The sequence below is a fragment of the Melanaphis sacchari genome, unplaced genomic scaffold, assembly GCF_002803265.2.
Source record: "Melanaphis sacchari strain LSU unplaced genomic scaffold, SCAv2.0 Contig87_pilon_pilon, whole genome shotgun sequence".
In the NCBI taxonomy this organism is placed as follows: Eukaryota; Metazoa; Arthropoda; class Insecta; order Hemiptera; family Aphididae; genus Melanaphis; species Melanaphis sacchari.
In genome coordinates, this window is record NW_020271618.1 from 422,755 (window position 1) to 443,321 (window position 20,567).

General features: G+C 25.7%; 1 protein-coding gene across 1 annotated transcript in view; it reads right to left on the bottom strand.

The window, feature by feature from the left end:
- Window positions 1–12,050: 12,050 nt before the first annotated feature.
- Window positions 12,051–20,567, bottom strand: part of LOC112602384 (galactosylgalactosylxylosylprotein 3-beta-glucuronosyltransferase P-like) — a 51,986-nt gene continuing 43,469 nt past the window's right edge. The window contains exons 5-6 of the mRNA XM_025350437.1: window positions 14,271–14,384; window positions 12,051–12,442 (exon numbers count right to left, since the gene is read on the bottom strand). Of these exons, the coding sequence (XP_025206222.1) occupies window positions 12,335–12,442; window positions 14,271–14,384 (222 nt within the window). The 3' untranslated portion in view covers window positions 12,051–12,334. The remainder of the gene's footprint in view (window positions 12,443–14,270; window positions 14,385–20,567) is intronic.

The following is a 20,567-nucleotide window of genomic DNA, read 5'->3' on the forward strand; positions in this document are numbered from 1 at the left end:
AACTTATCGACTCCAGAAAGTAGATTTATTTATTATAAATATTTGGCCTATAACGTATACTTATATAGGTATCTTGTTAATGAATTATAGTGTTTTATTCTATACAAGTGTTATATTTATATTTATTAGATGATCGACTTAATGAAATACATTCACTATTAAGGTTTCATTGAATGTTTTACGATAAATCGATTATAGCACCACATATTGGTAAACATAATTAAATGATAATAAAATTATTCTTTCTCTAATACTTATCTGTAGAGACAGTTTTAGGAGTAATATTTACTATTGAACAAACTGTGGTATTTTTTTTTTTTTTTTTATATGTTTAGTCTGTTTAGATACTAAATTATAGAACAAGATAAATAATTTTTATATCACATAATTTTATCATAGATGTTCAATAAAAATTAAAAATATAGCTATAACAACTATTTTTATTTGTATATTACCTATTAAAATTGATAATTAGAGTGCGTGCGGATGTTGTAGCTCATTAAAATGTTTAAACATTAAAAATAACACTTCGAATAAAGCAAAAAGGCAGTAAAAATTTTAAAAGCACTAATAATTATTTTTTAAAACATTTTATTAGGTACTAATTTTGTGTTAATTAATTTAGTTTTCATTCAATTTAATAAACCATTTTAAAAGATAGGTAATTGATATGATCATTACATATTTTAGTTAAAAGGACGCCACATTCGCATATGTTGTTTTTGTCTTACCAATAAACAATATGGCAAATTTACGTTCAGCAGAACTTCTCACGTATGTTGTTAGCTTAAATATCTCAGTGATTTTAAAGTCAAGTTAAAAACATTATCAGTGGACAGTGATTAAGCGTTAGATTTTTTCAAAGTGTTGATTGTTTAGCTAGTCATGTGCATTTTCAATTTATAATAAATACTTATTGTATGAACAGGGAACATATTATAATTAATAATACGCGCGCCTCGGTCACCAAAATATTTAGTACGCTCTACACACCGATCGACCTGTGTATATTATGTGTATATATGTACTTGTATATATAGCAGTATAGCACTTAATAGGAAGTGGACAGGGTCGCCGAGCAAATTCCGTGAGTGTTAGTGTGTGGGTGGTATGTATGTGCGTATACTTAAAATGAAGGAAGAAAAATTGATAATTTAAATGTAAAAAAAGGGTACCTAACTCTATGTTAAACATCAATTTGAAAATGCAATAAAATGTTTAGCAAAAGTATAATATTTAAAACAATTTGGCTCTTCTGGCTCCTGACCCAACAATATAAAATTGTATAATCATATAATAAATAACAATAATAATAATTAAAACAAAAACTCCCAATTTTTGGCCAACGGCTTCTTAGCTACATAATAATAAAAAAATACGCCAAGGGTAACAAATAAATCCTTAGGACAATAATATATGTATATATATATAAAAATAGATACGTGTTAAAATTTGATGATTCGCGCACACACGATATACAAAATAAATATGACAGAATGTGGCGATTCGCGCTCGAAAAAATAATATTTTGCGTTGACTTTTACCGATGAACTGATAGAATTTTTAGGCGACAGTGTTAAATTTCGCGCATCAGTGAGCCAGCAGCGGTCGATAGCACGTTGTTATAATCTTAAAATTATATAATTCACAACCGATAATTAAAAGACCACAAAAAAAAAAAAAAAAAGACTTTGGATTCAATTAACAGGCAATTAATTAACATAACTAATGGCGGTACTAATATTTGTATAGGTCGAGTCGTTGAGGCGTTTGATTCCAAGAGAAATAGCGGCTTGAAGTTACAAGATCACAAGGCACGGCGACGTGGTCTATGTTATTTATTAATATTATTTGTTATATTCAACAAAAATAAAAAATTAAGACAATAATTATCATAAGTCTGTGGGTTTTCATAAATGTTTGTGTACGTTTGATTGTGTTACTAAATTTAAATGTACATAATTAATTTTTATAATAAAATTATTTTTCATAAACTGTATTATAAAATTAGTATAGGTACTTAATAAGATGATATTTTTCGATATTACATATTAATATATGTATTTATCTTATCATAAACTAAAAATAATAACCTATATATTTTGACAACAAATTTATAAAATTGAATGGAAAATCTTGAATATCTTTTAGAACGTAGATATTTCTTCAATGTTTGGTCTTGGTATTGGAGCTATCAACTTGGGAATTTCAATTTCTCCTGAAATCATTGTAATATTATGTTCGTTTGTTTTTTTTTTTTTTTTTTTGTTTAGCCAAATCTAGTGTTTCTTGCATAATTTGTTTTCACAAACCTGTATCAGTATGGTCATCTACATTTTTTATTTAGTATTTTTTAAACGGTTTTAAATATACCATTTTATCAACTACTAATTGTTTAATTATATTATGATTATGGTCTATTATAGCCACGATATACCTCTAAATTTCAGATATATTCGCGTTGGCATATATTTATATTTTAATTTTATATTATAAGATTTCAAGCAGCCAATATGTATAAAATGTTTTGCTGGCAAATCTTTTGTACAATTTTCTGAAGTTATAACTTTTTTTTAAATATAAAAATAAAATAAACAAATGTAACAAAAGTAATTTGTGTGTATGTGTGTGTGTGTGTGTGTGTGTCGATCGGTGGCGGCGGTCAGTGCTGTGCCTAGCATTATTAGTATCTAGTGTCAAAAATTATTTTTAGTGCCCTCATCTTCTCTACTATGTATGTTTATACCTATAACGAGATAACATAAGAATAGAGGAGAGAAATTCGTTAGATTTACCATTTTATACACATTTCTAAGAATAAAAAATATTGATAGATAGGCTTATCATACTAAACCGGTATCATTTATTTACGAATCAAATTTGTTTGATTGCATAAAAAATAACTTATCTTCAAAAAATGCTAATAAAAAATAATTTTGTACCTATTTCTACAATGAGTGATGTGAACATTACCATAGATGGGTTCAAAATAAAATCATACAACTTGTTCCAGTCGAAATTCTGTTATTAAATTATTAATTATATATAATAATAATAATAATACAGTACACACATATTTATAGTTTATTATTGTTATTGACGATCATTGACGTCGTTATTTTGGGATAAAAATAAAAGCCAATTATATCCATACATGAATAGGTATTTTTACATAAATGCCTACAATACATTTCAAAACGTTATTTCATCGCCAGTCAAAGTAATGAATCGACACCGCCGATCAGGATGATATTATTGTATTGAGACCGTTAAAAAATTTAAATTAATATGGTCAATTTTCATCTATCAGTAATATTACTTAGATTATAAAAAGATTTTGGCGCCTTGGTAGTCTTGGCGCTCGGTGCATACGCACCTCTCGCACCCCCCTAGGAACGGTACTGGCGGCGGTAACTGTAAATTTAGGCCTATTTATGTATAATTGCGCTATTAATTAACAGTGGTGCTAACACTCATACTCGTACCTAATGATATTATAATATCACAATAAAATATTTTTAATATATTTACTTACTATTATAAATGCTCATATAAAAAAATAAAAAAATTTGGAAATGTGAAAATTTATTTAGAAGTGGAATGTGAGATACCAAAGCACTTTACAAAGTGTTTCATTAAATTTAGATTTTATTAATATCTATTATGGAAATCAAAGTACTTATATTCTGTTTCTTTTCTTAGTTCTTGCGCTTTTAAGTGCTTTTCTCCTATAAATTGCTGAATTTGATATTTTTTATTTAAAATCATTTTTGCATTGAATATTTAGCAAATTAAGTTACCACAAGAAAATCTAGCTTCTTCAAATTTTTATCCAATTCATTCTCAACCATTTTACACTGAAAAAATTATATTTTATCGTTATAACAAATAGGTCTGTTAGAGAATATATCATATATTTTATACATTAATTACTACCAGAAAATTGTAATTCATAACATTATGTTATCAGTAAAGTTCTTTCTGTTAATTAGATAAATATTTGTTGTATTTAAAAATTATTAAGTAAATAAGTACAATAGAATAATCGATTGAACAAAAATTTTATTAAATTATATTTATTAGATGAAATCTATTTTCATAATGGTTATTTGGGCATTTTTTTTTTTTTTTTTTTATTAATAAAAATTACCCTCGGTGATATAGGCCATTGGGAAACAGTTATACTCGGATATTTTAATGTATACCAGCAACCGAAAGATAGATTTATAGTGGATATAGATTATTAGTGATTTCAACAAAATTGCGAGGTAATAACAACTTATGATAAGTTTTCCTGTAAATATTTCAAGAATTATGAGTATGCGAGGAGGTTGGTGGATGCTGATTAACTCGATTAAGCATTAACATTGGTGACGCTGTTTGCAATTATTACACTTTTAAGGTTTTGAAATCTTCTTATGACATATTATTAAATTGTTCAAAAACTAATAGTTTAAAATATAATATAATGGTAGGCGACGAAACAGTCAGTTTTTTAAAAGCATGAAATCTAGAGTAGTACATAGATATAAGTTTTTCGTAGTACATAGATATAAGTTTTTCGTAGTACATATCTTTTAATATTTGATACCTATGTTAAATAAATGTCTTCTATACACTACGATAATAGTGCAATATATTTTATTAGTTGCGGCTAGCTAAAGAAGACTAAGTGTTTCTTGAAACAAATCATTAAATACCAAAATATAATAATTTATTAAAAATAAGAATTTATAGAAATATTTTTTATCTTAATTGATAGGTAAACAAAGTTTATTTTCCGACATAATTAGATTAGTACGAACCATGTCAGCAGACGAATCGTATTGACAACAATAATCATGATTATTTTTGTTGTCATTACTGTAGTTTTAATAATATAATTAATAAGATATTTACTTAAATATCAAAACGTAGTTAGTAAATAGTAGGAACCTAATATGGTAATTAGAATGTTTGAGATCCGATTGGCGAATCAAATAATTTAATTACTATAACCATGAAAATGTATTATTCACTAACTATAATATAAAAATGTAATTTGTTTACATACAAAAAAAAACTTATTAGAATAAACGTTGTTGTAAACTGTAGTTATTAAATTAATACATACTTATTAGTTATTACTTATTACTATATTAATTAGTAATTCTAACATTAAAATAATTTGTTTATATATTTCGATACAACTTATATTATCAGTTGTTATAAAAATATAAAAAGTTAGAATTAAAATACATATTTACAAGTACACCTTTATTATTTTCATTTTCCATATGGAACGTGTTTGAGTTACTAAAGCTGATATTGGTAAAACAAATAATATTTTGGAAGGGTGGAATACCAAATTTACAACACTAGTCTATATTAATTATTCAAATATATAATATTTTATTGAAGCTCGAAAGACGAGCAACTCAAGTAAATTAATAAAAATGTTGAGTTATAAAAAAAGAGCTTTCCATAATAACTTGGGCAATAATGGATAGATTAAAAAGTTATGTGAAAGTTTTTCAAATAAAGATATTTTGAATTTTGAATTTTCGAAAGCTATCTAAAAATACAAAAATAAAAATATTAGTAAAGTTATTTTTATTTTTGTTATTTTTTATTTTTAATATTTATAATAGTGAATTTTTAATTGGAAATAGTGTTATTATGATGAATTAATGAATTAGGTATATTTAATATTTATATACTAATTTAACAATTTGTATAATTATATTTAATAAAAAATCTTATAAACAGTGAATTTTTAATTTGTAATGAATATTATTGTTTAATATTTTTACTTTTAATTTATTGTCCACACAGGAAATGTCTTGTTTAAGGGGAGCCTCCTAGATTCACTAATGCATTTTTTTTTCATTGCAAAAATCTTAATGTTTCGTAAAACGTAGACTACTAATTCCTAGCTGAATAATAAGTAGTAATTAATATTTAGTATTCTGTGATAATACGAGTAGATATATTTTTGCTATGTAATTTCTTATCAGTCCTTTCTATTTTTTCGCATCGCATGATTGAAATGATGGCTATAAAGATATAAATAAATATAGTACTTACTATTTTTTTTTATGTAATACTTTACATTAACTTAATATTATATTAATGACCATGTTTTAATACATAAAATTTATTATTTTGTGTATTTTAGTTTGTATACAATTTTTTATACTTCTAACTTCTAAGTTCTAACTTTACTTTTATTGTAACCTAAGATATTATTTACCACCAACTACAAGTTAGACATCATGGAAATTTCAGAAGCTATCTTATACCTACTCTCTATCACAAGTTTTCGTATTAAAGTAATTTTAACTTGTTTGAAAAAAAATTGATCAACTTTCTTAGCTTTATCAAAATGATCAATTATTACCATTATTACATATTATTACGTTAGTTCACTGCTTACTTTACATTTTGTGTATCGCAATTATTACTTTTTGAATTATTATATTCAAACATTATACATTGCTATAGCTTATTATTGTAAGTATGAATAAAATAGGAGATATTTTAAATAATATCTTAGGTATTATAAAGTCATTTTTTAATTAGGTAAATACAATCAAACAAGTACACAGAATTATACCAAGCAGAAGTTTATTGAGTTCTTTTTTTCATTTAAAAATTATTTTTCATTACAAAATCTTTCTTATAATATATTTGGGCCTAGTCAAAGGCAACATAGGTACACTATTTCAGTAAGTATTTAAGTGAAATCATACAAATATTTATGCAAGAAAAAAATAATTACAAAAAATTGTCATTGTTTATAAATATGTATATAATAGTATAATAACATATACCTATCTACACGGTTTCTTTATTGTATAGGTATTACACGTAATTTTGTACAATATATTATATTATATCGATTATATAAATCTACTATACAGTATACTTAAATAAATTAACAAATGGTTCATGGTACAACAAAATTGTTAATAGTTGATAAAATAAATAGTTTAGTGATTTACGTATATTGTGATCGTATAAATGAAAATTTTGATTTTTAATTAAACTCGTCTCTTGAACGAGTAAATGCGTGGATTAAATGATTTATTTTAATTACTGATCTTAATCATATATTAAACAATAAATATCAAGCTCAATTATTAATATTGCCAAAAGATAAGTTTAAGCAAATAAGATTATAGTTCAGTGCTTTTTTTCTTTGAATGAATAACCAATTCTACATACATACAGATTGGAATTTATTTAAAAAAACGACGATCAATGATTTTCCATTTTTATTACTCGTACTTTAAAATTACGTTAAAATAAGTTTATGTTAAATGTTTAAATAAATTCGTAAAATTATCTTAGTGTTCAAATACAGAAAAATATTATGCATAGATATAACGAAAGAAAAGAATATTTCCACGAGAGTTTAATTGTTTATTTTCTTATTCTATTTAATAAAGCAATTTATTTGACATTTGTTTTTTTTAATAGGTATCTCAAACAATAACTTAAACATATGTATAAAATTAAGTGAAAAGGCTTAAGTCTTAAAAACGTTGTTTAATTTAATTTTTGCTCTTAAATCTTTTTACAATTTTAACCTAGCTGAACAGATATATGATGTAGGTACATATTTTTGTTAAGTTACACATTATTACGCGGAGGATGAAGATTACAAATTTTAGTGTGATGTGTAGGTAGAATATAAAGAATATAATTTTGATTTTTAATAATAATAACGATAATAAATTTAATTTAAATGCATTGTATTTGATTTTTGATAAACGCTAAATAAAGCAAGTCAATTTAAAAATCTAAATATTTTCATATGAAAGTGTATTAGGTATAATACCTATAATTTTTTAATACCTAGTTATAGATATAAAATGTATAATTGATTTATTATCGTTATTGTTAGGTACATAAGTTATAATACAGTTTTCAGTGTCGATAATAATAATTCTAAATATAAATAAGTGTAGCTGTAATAGGTACATGATATAATTCAATAAATATAAATAGCTTAAAGTATGTTTTTTATTGATGAGTTTTAAAATTAAATACTTAAACTTAAAATACACTTAATATTGTTAATCTAATTATTAAATCGATGTTTTCAATTATTTCTATGATGGTGGATAAATAATTATATTAAAAATAAAATAGTATCTACCATATAGGCATTAATAAATCAATCCTTGCCAAGAGAAACTATTTATTTTAATTTGGTTTATTGTTGTAAATGAAAATTAATAATGGAATCGTATTCATTTTTAAAATAATAAGTAATATAAGTTGAATTATTTTGGTATAATATAATAATAAAAAGGTGTGAAAAAATATGTTGTGTGATGAAGGTGATTGACAACATCTAAGATTATCACATGCAAAACTTTTATCAAGTTTATTTTATGGCACCCTGTTTGCTTATAATTTGTGCTTTATAAACGATGTATTAATATGTCAAGAATTAATTGAAAATACAACAAAAGATATTATTTAAAAGTGCCAATATCACATTAATCTTGCATACTTAATTTTTGAAAACTATAGTGAAATGAATGAAAAAATGATATTGTCTACATATTATTATTACAATAGTAACTATACATAATATTATATTATTTTTTCTAAATTTCATTGAGTCAGTTAAATATATTTAGTATCAAAATAATGTTGTATTTTGAATTGTACAATGTAAAATATTTTTAACAAATTACTTAAAATAAACAATTAACTAAAACAACAATGTTTAGGGAAAAAATATTATACAACTAGTAATAATAATAAAATAAAATAAAATACACACCTAAGTTGTTACATATAAGTGTTAAAATTTGATGATATGCTCAAAAAATTTTGGATATGTTTGAAAATGATAATTTAAAAATTTAACATCAAAATTAAAAATAATAAATAAATAAATGCACATATAAATAAATATGATTTAATGAAAATTAGAGCTTTGAAGCACGGAAATATGAATAATTCTACAAGTGTTAATAGTTACTCTAAATATAATTTACTATATAGGTAGATAGATAGGTTTCATATGGGATAATATTATATTATTATGCCAATAAATATATTTTGATCGACCGAGATAATTTAAAAAATTAGCTACCTATAATAGTTGATATTGCATTGAATATTATATTTTTCAAAATAAATGTTTTGATTACTGTTGTAATTAATGTGAACTATTTTAATACAAATTAGATGCAACATAAGTAGATAAGCCGACTAATATTTAAAAATAGTAATCATATTATTTGTTATAGTCACATATTCACGTAAAAAGAACAAAATTAATATTTTCAACTATCATGTGCAGTAATAACCATATATTCAAATTGCAACTAATTTTTTTAAAGTTAATACAATTTTTTTTAACGACTAAGTATTTTTTTACTCGTAAGTATTTAAAGTAGGTATCTATAATTACGTACTGGAAACTTGATAAATATTTTCTACCACAATTCTCGGAATAATATTATTGTTGCGTATTGTATAAATTATTACAAATGTTAATAGATTACAAATGTTTTGTTTAATTTCTTAACTAATAATTAATAAGTAATAATTAGGTCCAATAATCACTAAATAATTAGGAATCGTGTAGTATAAAAAATAATACGTAGTATTATATTATGCAGAGATATTTAGGCCAATTTTATTTACTGTCTATAAAACATTATATACAAAATCCAATCGTACATCGTTTTAATCTGTACATGATCTGTTATGCTTACGTTTTTAAGCTAGCTAGGTAGGCGTACTGCAGTTTTTTTACCGAGTATGAAAGGTTGGCAGTTAAATAGTGCGAGCGGCTTTCTTATTCCATTAGTAGCCTTTTATAACAGCCCTGCCGCGAGCATATTAGGCAACGAAAGGCACTGGTAGATCACGATTTTTAAGTATTTTTTTAAACGTTTTTTTATTTGTTATTTATCTGATACGCATAGTTTAAAATACAACAATCTCAGTCCAGGCGCATGTATTTATAACGGCGAATGCTTGATAACTCGTTTAGAGTCGAAAATTTTGCGAACTTGGTTTTACAATCTTAGCAAATGAAAATAATATATTTATATCGTTTTTGTAATTCTTAACGAAATCGTAAAAAAAATACGTACAGTTGTGTTTTAAAACAAAAGTTAATTTAACGCGATTGTCATTTGTTAGATGTTTCTGGAACTGTATTCCGTTTTTATGTTTTATGTAAGTTTTTATAATATTTCGACTATTTGGGGCTAAGTTGATTAGTAATAAGTAGGTACATCACAAGCGTTGGCCTTTCGATGATTATGTTAATCTTAGCCTCTGGCTCGATCGCGTTGACGTAATTTTTTCAACCCTCATTCGATAAATTTCCTTTATCCATAATCTTTCCCCTCCTTTTAAAATTAATGAAATATTTTAAATTTTCAAGTTATACATAAAACAATATTATAGGCAACAGTATACTGATACGTTAACAGAAATTTGATTTTTACGCAACGTGTATGTATAAGTATGTTTAGGTATAGTATTTTAAGTTAACGTCGGTAAAACAGTTAAAGGACTTTTCAAAACACAATCGTAAAAATAATAATTATGTATTGTTGTGAGACATGTATAATACTAACAGTCTGCAATATCGATTTTTTTTTTGGTCGTTTAACTTATTTGGTTGTATATTGTTGCAATAAAAGTAATGTGTTGACAAAAAAGAATAAAAAAATGTATTCATCAATTTTTTAAGAAAAAAAAAAATTAGTAAATAATACACGTTTTGTAGTTGGCAGTTAATACCTTTTAAACGGTAAACTAATGTGTTATGATCGGTGTTAGACAAAAGTTCTTGGTAGTTGTGACTTATGATGGTGTTTTTAATGGAGCTGAAAAAACACTATAATCGTCAATAATGGTCATTATTATTACGTATTTTAATATTTTACTCGGAACACGATTACGTTCACAATTGTATAGAATCACGTAAGTATCTACGAGTAAGTCTTGGCGGCGGTCATAATATACAGTATTGGGGGCTTTAGTATTTTGTTGAGTGTCCAATGTATTTGAGCAACTATTATAAAATTGTATTATTAGCTTTATTTCGTGAACGGAAATATTAACTAATATTTATAGATTTATCAAATGTGATTATGTTATTATAAACTTTATAAATGAATCATTAAAAATTTCTGTCATACATGATATACCATGGATCAAATATTAAAATCATAATATATATAAGACTTTCTCTGAACACAAACAAATACTCAAAAAAATTTTCTGAGAACACTAATTTTTTCATGCAAATTAATAATAAACACGTTTTATACCTAAAAAAATAAAGATAAATTTAATAACATGTGATGGTACTTTAAAATAAATAATATACGAGGAAAATAGTAAGTAATATACTATGTTTATACGTGAATTGCAACTTCCAGATCTCTTTTAATCCGTGCCCTGTCATTATCAATTCACACAAATGTTTTATCTCGGTTTACCACACGTTTGGCATTCGTCTATGCGGCACGTAGTCAAAAATTCATCACAATACTACGTAGGTATATCACAATAATTTACAGAAGTTACAATATCGGTTACCTACGTGTTTTTGCCGTTTGGTCATTAAGATTAAATCAAATCGATTGATTACCATGACCTAATAATAATATTTATTCTTGCTTTACAAAAATACTTATGCAACTAAAAATACCAAATTCAATATTAATAGTTACATTAAATAAAGTTTATTTTTCTTTCGGGTTTGATGGAATATATGGGCTTAGAAAAATAACAATCAGCCGAATGTCATACTTCTCTTATTTTTTTGACATTCCAAATAGTGTGCGAGTTTGGTAAATCAGCTTTAATGAAAACTAAAAAATAATAATAACAATAATGATAATAATAAAAGTACCTCTGATTAATAAACATAAGACCGGGTGTCCTTCACTCCTACCCTTCCAGCTATGATAGGGAACATGGCTGACTAGTATTTTGAGAAAACATATCGATTAACAAAATAAAAAAATAACATTTTATAAAGTAATAATAGTAATAATAATAATAATAATAATAATAATAATAATAATAATAATAATGTACATATAACTTATAAACAATAGGTACTTTTAATTACGAAATGTATCTACAGAAATTGAGGCGCAAACAGTAAAAAGATAATAAGGAAAGACGAAATCATTATGTCCGGAAAAGTTATACTAATCAAAAACCGTGATATTGAGAAAAACCCAAGATCACGGCAAAAACAAATTGTACGTGACACGACATAGCATAGGTATATACAATATAAAAAAAAAAAAACGGTTTCTAACGAAAATCCTTTGACTGCGATGGCTTTAGTGTGTCAGACTATGATGTCCTTTAAGTGGAGTATATTTGTGTTATTATATTTTTTCTTGTCCACTTTCAGCGATGGTTCATTCTTCTTCGTTTGAGTGTGCCACACTAATATCTTTAAATAAAAAATGAAACACGTCAAATAAAAGTGTTGATAAAAATCCATAAGTATGATTTAAAAATATGTCTCCCATTTTATGATTTTGTCAAAATTAACTCAATAATTTTTTGTACAAAAACTGTCAACTATAAATTATACACTGCAGAATAGATAAAGCATAAAACATTTATTTTTAGACTATTCGAACTAGCGTAGTATTTACAAAATATACAATATCAAGGTTTGGATCTATTACGAATATTATATTCGATCGTAATATTAGTAGTTTAGATAACCAATATATTCTCTTTTATTTGGTAATGATCTATATACCCATAAATCAAACACTCATTGTGTATAGATGATAAATTTTTCGTTTATTTAAAACTATTTGCGAACTGACATAATATGTATAATGCATATGATTAATATAGCGCAATTTATTTATAAATGTATAATATATCTACATATATCTACAATCTACATATACCCCTATACTGAATCTACTATGAAATGGCTTCGGTTAGGTTAATTTGTAATCTGTATTTTGGTACACGGTTCTTGGTGAGTTGAAGATAAAAAAAATAAAAACCACTAAATTCCCATTGCCAAAAATACTGCAACAAACTTAACGAGAAAAGTTCTAGATAATTTATCTTTAAGCTTACGAAAGGTTAATCGGAAGTATCTATCACTTTGTTATGAAAAAAAACCTATGTAAAATATTATGTCTAAGTTCACATGGCTTACGTAAAAAAATTAAAACTTTGCTGCTTCGCAGTGGAGATTGTTTTAGCGCAAATTAAACCTTAAGAGGATATCGCATTTATATAAGTTGTCTAGCTATTTTACAAGTTACACATGGGTGACATAGAAAATATACGTTCAGTCGTTTAAGTTTTGTGTTATCAGCACTTAGCTTTAATATTTAAGTAAATTATCAAAGTTAAAGGTTTAAAGGAAAGAACAATATTTATGCGATCTCTCATTGGCTTTTTATAATGTTTAAATTTTTTAGTGTCATGAATATTTTTAAATTTTAATATTTTACATACTCATTATTTGATTGAAAATTAAAGTATAGTAAGAATCATAACAAATAATGTTCTTATATTTAAGTTTATTAATAGGTAAATTAATTATAATATTTTAGTTGAAAACACCAGACCGAATCTACTGAATGTATATGATTTGAAAGGTTATGTGTTTATGAAACACAGAAATTATATGTGGGTGTATTGTTCTCTTAAGTAAAGCTATAAACTAGGTATGTGTTGTATGTGTAGGTATTATATAAATATAATCTTTTGTGACAACAACAAAATAATATAGTGGTCGTGGTTAAGTAAAGGTTTGAACTTTGAACCATGATTTAACCATTTATTTTGTGTACTGGATAATTACTATTTAATTTGTGTATATAATACGAATTGTTTTGTGAAAAATATTATGACATTTTTATGTTTAAACGTTGTAGAACACAAACTATAACTTTTATTTGAATATAAATGTCATAAAAATAGATATATATTATATTGCATACGCAATAGTTTAAAATGTTTTTCAAACCACTATCCTAGAAAATATGTTTATTTGTTTAAATCAATAGGTATCTAAAATAGTTCTTAAATGATTAAATGTTATCAAAAATTATTGTATTGTTGAACATTGAAATTATTATCATTACGTAAATGTGAGTTCAAACGATTTAATTTATTAAAATACGCCGTTTTAATATGTTTCTAAATTAGTTTTCATGCATTGGCTTATTGAAGCCATTGATTTGTGATAAAAGTATTGAAAAAAATAACCATTTAATAATTAATTAATGCATATCACTTACTTTTGTGCAATTATCTGCTTTTAATTCAATTTGATGAGGTTCAAAAGGAGCTAAGGTCCTTAAAAACCCATCTTCTTCGAATCCTGGCTTGTAAGGCATTTGAGCATCGGGCCTCTAAAAAAACAAAATACGTTAAGTATAAGTATTACAATCTATCTATAGCAGAGCCCAACTTAGGAATTTTGGGGCCCGGGTCAAATTTTCTAATGGGGCCCCAAAATTAATTATTATCATTATTATTATTATCAACTTAAATTATAAATGCAGTCTTTATGTTATATATAGATTTGTTATATTCAATTTATTTTATATAGGATTAAAAATCAATTATACCATAATAAAGCTACAAAAAATTATTTAATGGCAATTAATATAAATAAAACGATGCAATTAAAAATATAAATATAAAAATAAAGAAGTTTTAGTACAGTTTTTAATTCAAACAAATGTTTACTTATATACATCATATACATTGTATACAAAGTCAAAGTGGCAATGCATTTTTCAACATAGTCAATGTAAATAATAAAAAAATTAAAATAAAAAATAAATAATAATTAAAGAAATAATTTGTTAAATAATTTAAGACAATGGTTTTTTTCTAGATTTTAATTCACCAAATTTCTGAATTAGATTTGAAAAATCAAGTGTATTAGTTATATCCCTTTCAGAAGACAGACGAACGAGTGAATTTAATTTTTCTTGATGAAGGGACGTTCTTCTGGCATTTTCAATTAGTTCTAATTTTGAATTTGTTCTTTCTGCTTCACAATTAGAAACTGGCAAAGTTAAATAAAGTCGCAGAGAAATGTACACATTTGGAAATACTTCTTTTAAATTATTTTCATGTACATATAAGTAAATATTTTGAGGAGAAATTATTGGTAAATTTAACTGCATTACATAACTAGAAAAGTGCACAATCTCTTGTCTTATATTTATTGTATCAATATCATCTTTAAATGTGCTAATGAATATGTCGGCAGAAGTCTCTGATAATAATTGTGAACCGAATTTTGTAATAAACCCAAAAATACTACAAAGATTATCATATGCGTTTAATCTTTTATCAAGTTCAGTAACTAAACAATCAATAATAACATAAAAAGTATCAACCTCAAACTTCCTTATTTCGCATAAGTTTGAATTTCCTTCTGTTGTACCATCCGAGAATTTTTTTTTCCTAACAATTTTTTCTCCACAGGGCAAAATATTAGTTGATAATTCCTTTGCTTTGTTTTCAAAATATATAAACTTCTCTCTTAATGAACTAACATAAGTTTTTAATCCTTTTAATAAATTTACAGCTGTAAATAAATCTATTCCCGGTTTTTGAAGGTATTTACTAACACTGTTAAATTGCGATAAAATTTCATTCCACATAACTGCCATAAAAGCTGTTTTAAACTTTATCATTTTATTTTTTATTGATTTAGCAGCATGACGATTTTCTTGTTTTTCGTTAACATTTTCAAAAATATCCGTTAATGTACCTACATATAATTTGGTCATAATTTAAGATAATAGCTTTACACGACTCCGCGTGACACTCCCACCTAGTATTACTTAAAGTTTTCAAAACAATTATTTTATTTTTTTCTTCCGATTGTAAACCAGTCAAAAGCAAATTCCATCGATGTGTTGAGGCCAAAAAAAAATGCATATAGTTTTTGAACAACACCAAAAAAATTTATTGCTTCTAAACAGCATTTCACTGTATGTGTCCCTACTAAATTTAGGGAATGAGCAAAACAAGGTGCAAATAAAGCAACACTGCATTTTTTTTTTATTTGAGCCTGTAAACCCTCATATATACCAGTCATATTATTAGCATTGTCGTACGATTGACCTCTACAATGTTGCAAATTAATATTATTATTTTCCAAAAAAATGTATTACTTCTTCGGCCATCGAAATTCCAGTATGACTTAATATATGTATGTATGTTAAAAATCGCTCAACAACTAACCCTTTATAACAATATCTAACAACAACAGCAAATTGATCTTTATGTGCTCTATCTGGAGTAGAATCTAATATTAGACCGAAATATTTAGTTTCTTGTAACTGCTTAATAATTTCTAATAAAACTTCATTTCCCATTAGGTCAATTATTTCGTTACAAATTCGCATCGAAATATAAGATATATTCCCTGATCCTTTATTAGCGCGTTCATTTATGTGTTGTTTTAAAAAGGGATCAAATTCGGAAATGACTTCGAGAATTCCGAGAAAATTTCCATTACTCGCAGAACCCAACCGCGAGTCATTACCCTCAAATGCTAACCCACGAACAGCCAAAAATTTAACAACAGCTACTACACGGCGCAACACTTCAACCCAATACTTTTTTTCACTCAAAATTTGTTCCGCCATAGTTTTGTCTATACGATTTTTAGTGTTTACACGATCTAACCAAATTAACATTGATTTACGATGAATTGCACTATTTTCGTGTTCTTTAACTTTTTCGTGAGATTTCTTCCAGTTGTTAAAACCAGGATTAATAAAACTTGAATTATTTGACTTATTAAATAGTTTACAAACAAAACAATAAACGTTGCCAGTGTGTTCAGAAAACATGAGCCATTTACGTAAGTGTATTTCACCATTGGGTAATTTTAATTCGAATAATGATATATTTAATGAGCGATTAAAATTTTTAAATTCTTTTTCGGATGATTGAAATTTTTTGGGATCCATATTCTGAAAAAATTCTGGTCCTTTTAAGCAGCATAATTCTATAAAATTGTTGTTTAACACTAATGGCCACATTCCCGGATCTTGATATAATTCAATATCAAGTTCAATAGTATGAATATTCGAATTAAAATTCATTGCAATCACTGCATTTTCTGCTGTAGAATCATTGTCAACATTATTTTCAGAAAAATTATTAGTATCAGATTTTGAGTTTTCTATTGTAGAACAACTGTTAATATTATTTTCAGAAAAATTTAAACTATCAGATTTTGAAGTCACTATTGTATTAGGCATTACACTATTACTATCATTATTCATGTTTTCAACATGAATATAACTATTATTTAGAACCAAATCATTTTTATTATTTTTATTAGTTTCTACTCTATTTGCACTGTTGATAGTTTCAAAAAAATTAGTTAATTTAGGTAACTTGCTTACTGCATCTTCGGCCTCCTTCTTTAATTTTCGTTTTGCATAACCACTGAGATAAATCCTTTTTTTATCAGACATTTTTAAATTGCAATAGTTTTTGGCACACACTAGTAACAAACTAAACTCACGAACTCGACTAAAAACTAATTTAATAATTTAATATCACGACAGTCGACTGAATACCTACTAGTGTACCGTGTACCGATTGTACTAATAATGCGAAACTGACCATCAAAATGTACCTATGTTAAGATAAATTGTAATCATAACAATATAAAGTGCTTTTGACCAACTTTATCTTAAAACTTAATAGCTTATTTTATCGATTAGAGAATAATCATAAATTCCATTACGATACGCGACTAACGAAACTACGTAACCACTAACCAGTAATATCATACAATTATTTCAAAATGCCACTTTAATAATTAAATATTAACAGGAGCCCGGGGCCCCAAATAATATCGGGGCCCGGGGCTGCAGCCCCCCTAGCCCCCCCCTAAGTTGGGCTCTGATCTATAGACAATAAATATAATATTGTAATAATATTGTTACGGACCATGTAATATTTAGTATATTTTAAAATATATATATTATACGGTGTGGTGGCACATGTCCCAATTATTTAATAAGACAAGACAATATGACTAATACTAAGTTAGGACGAACGGTGTGTACGTTGAATTCAACGAATTAAATAATTTTTAATTTAACAATTTAGGTAAGATCACACGTCGCTCACTTCTTAGAAAAGTCGAAACTCTGAGAGTGCAAAGTCGACAAGAATAATAATTAAATGCGAGAGTCCTCGTGTCATCGGAAGTCGTCACCACCCCAATCGATTCGTTGTCAATCAACCATTTATAAGGGAGACCTGGCCAAGGGATTGGCAGACGGTTAGGGATATCCAAGATGCTCAGAGGCTGGTCGCAACACTACTTACTGTCTTGTTTATCAGTATTTCTGAGGTAGGTCGTAACACCGCTCACCAACATATTGTACTTGCAATAGTGTATTTTTATATGTAAGTTTAAATTAAATTAATGTTTAATTTATATTTAATGTACCAAGTATTTTAATTTCTGCATTGGTGTATGAATCGACGTTGTCATCGGGATGCAACAATATTATAACTTATAATGATACACTTTAAAAGTTACCTACTGTTTAAATTATGTAAAATATGCTTAATGTTTATATTAGTGTTGAATAGCATAGTCAATATGATATCCAACAACCGGAACGGATAGAACTCATAGAAGAAGTGCTGAGGATCAATTCAAATGTTATAAAATTTTAATTTAAAGGATATGCATTTTTATGACTATTTGTATTCCAATAACTTATCAAGTACAAAAAATTAAAATCATTTGTAAATAAGTTAATTAAAAAAAGATCGATCCAATAAGAATCCGGGTTTATAGATCCCTGATATTACAGTGAGTTTTGTTTTTCATAGCTCTGAGGTTAAAACATATAATACAACTAACTATCCTCGTGCACTTCATTGCTCATTTAAAATACATTATCCATGTTAAAATTGATTACCTAATGCTAACATTTAGCGTAACGCGCGTGGATAGTAATATTTTTAGTTTTCTGATGTCGTCTAAAGATGATATTTCTGGTATATCAACTTTATATAGCTATGTTCCTCCTAGCGTTGCTTCTTTTTTATCATTTAAAAGTAAAATTTTTTAAAAATTATTTATCCTTTTTTTTTTCTGTTAAATGACTTAAATTTGATTTTCTTTTCATTCTGGACAAAAAACCGACAACTCATAAAGTTTCAGAAACTAAAAATAACGAAAACGTTTTGTACTGTTATACTACTTTAATTATTTATTAAAATACTAATAATTGGTAACACAGATGAAAAAATCTCTTTATGTGCAAATTTGTTGATTATTTCAAAAAAATAATAACTCGATTTTTAATTAACTTTTAGAATTAGAAATAGACTTAAAACCTACTCCACGATGTACTCTTTCATTAAAAATAAAATCAAGATAATCAGATGAGTAGTTTTAAAGGAAATACGTGACAAATATTTCTATTTTTACATTAAAATATATAGATACAAATATGGAACATTTACAAGTGTATAGAAAATCAAAATATTTCTAATTACCTCATTCGTTTTTATTAATTATGAATATAATATCTTATCTATTTTCATATTTGAGTTCTGTCATAAATAATTTGTTGAGTAATTCGGGGAAGAGCTAATACATTAGAAGGTTTTCTCGGAAGATCTAAAAGTTCACGAACAACCAAAGGATTATAACATTGCGCTAAGAAAGTGAGAAAATATTATCTAAAATATTTAAAGGCACGAACTAAAGTATAAAATAACTTTTTTGAATTCTTACATATTTCAAATATTTTATACTTGTTTTTAAATTAAATTTAAGTACTAAAATTTACAAACTATAAGCTTTTTAAGTGGCAATTAAATAAAAATTATTCAAATACTCTTAGTGTATTATAATATGTATGTATTAAACTAATACTAATTACAAGTTACAGTGTTTATTTTAAATAAAAACTATTGAGAACCCACTCGAGTAGTAGGTATTATAGGTACTTAATATGTTATATGGCATATGCGAGTATATGACATTCAATTTAATGTAGTATCTTTTATATTAATATACATATTATATAGTTTAAATATTAGGTTTGCGTAAAATAGATATTATAAATATGGCATAGATACTTATTAATACGTGAAATTGGACACGGTTTTAAGTTTGTTATTTAGGTATGAGAAAAAAAAATATAGTGTCATACTGTCATTTTATATTTAAACTAGAGTATGTGACGTATACGTTGAAATGCGTAAGATATTTTTATTTTAATCAATGCATTTTAAGAAATCAGAAAATAATACAGAAGTGAGCGAAAATTATCAACTTTCAAAGTGGTTATTATTTATACCTATGTAAAACCAGGTGTGATGATTAAGGAAAGTTAATGATGAATGATCAATAAATATTCGATAATTATGATTTTTTTACGCATTTGTTCGAGAATATGTAAGCCGTATATACGAAACTGAACATAATTTAGAAACGGTGTATTATGAATGTAAAATAATTGCTTTAAAAAAAGGAACGTATATATTATAATAAGTTAATTAAGTCACCTAAAACATTT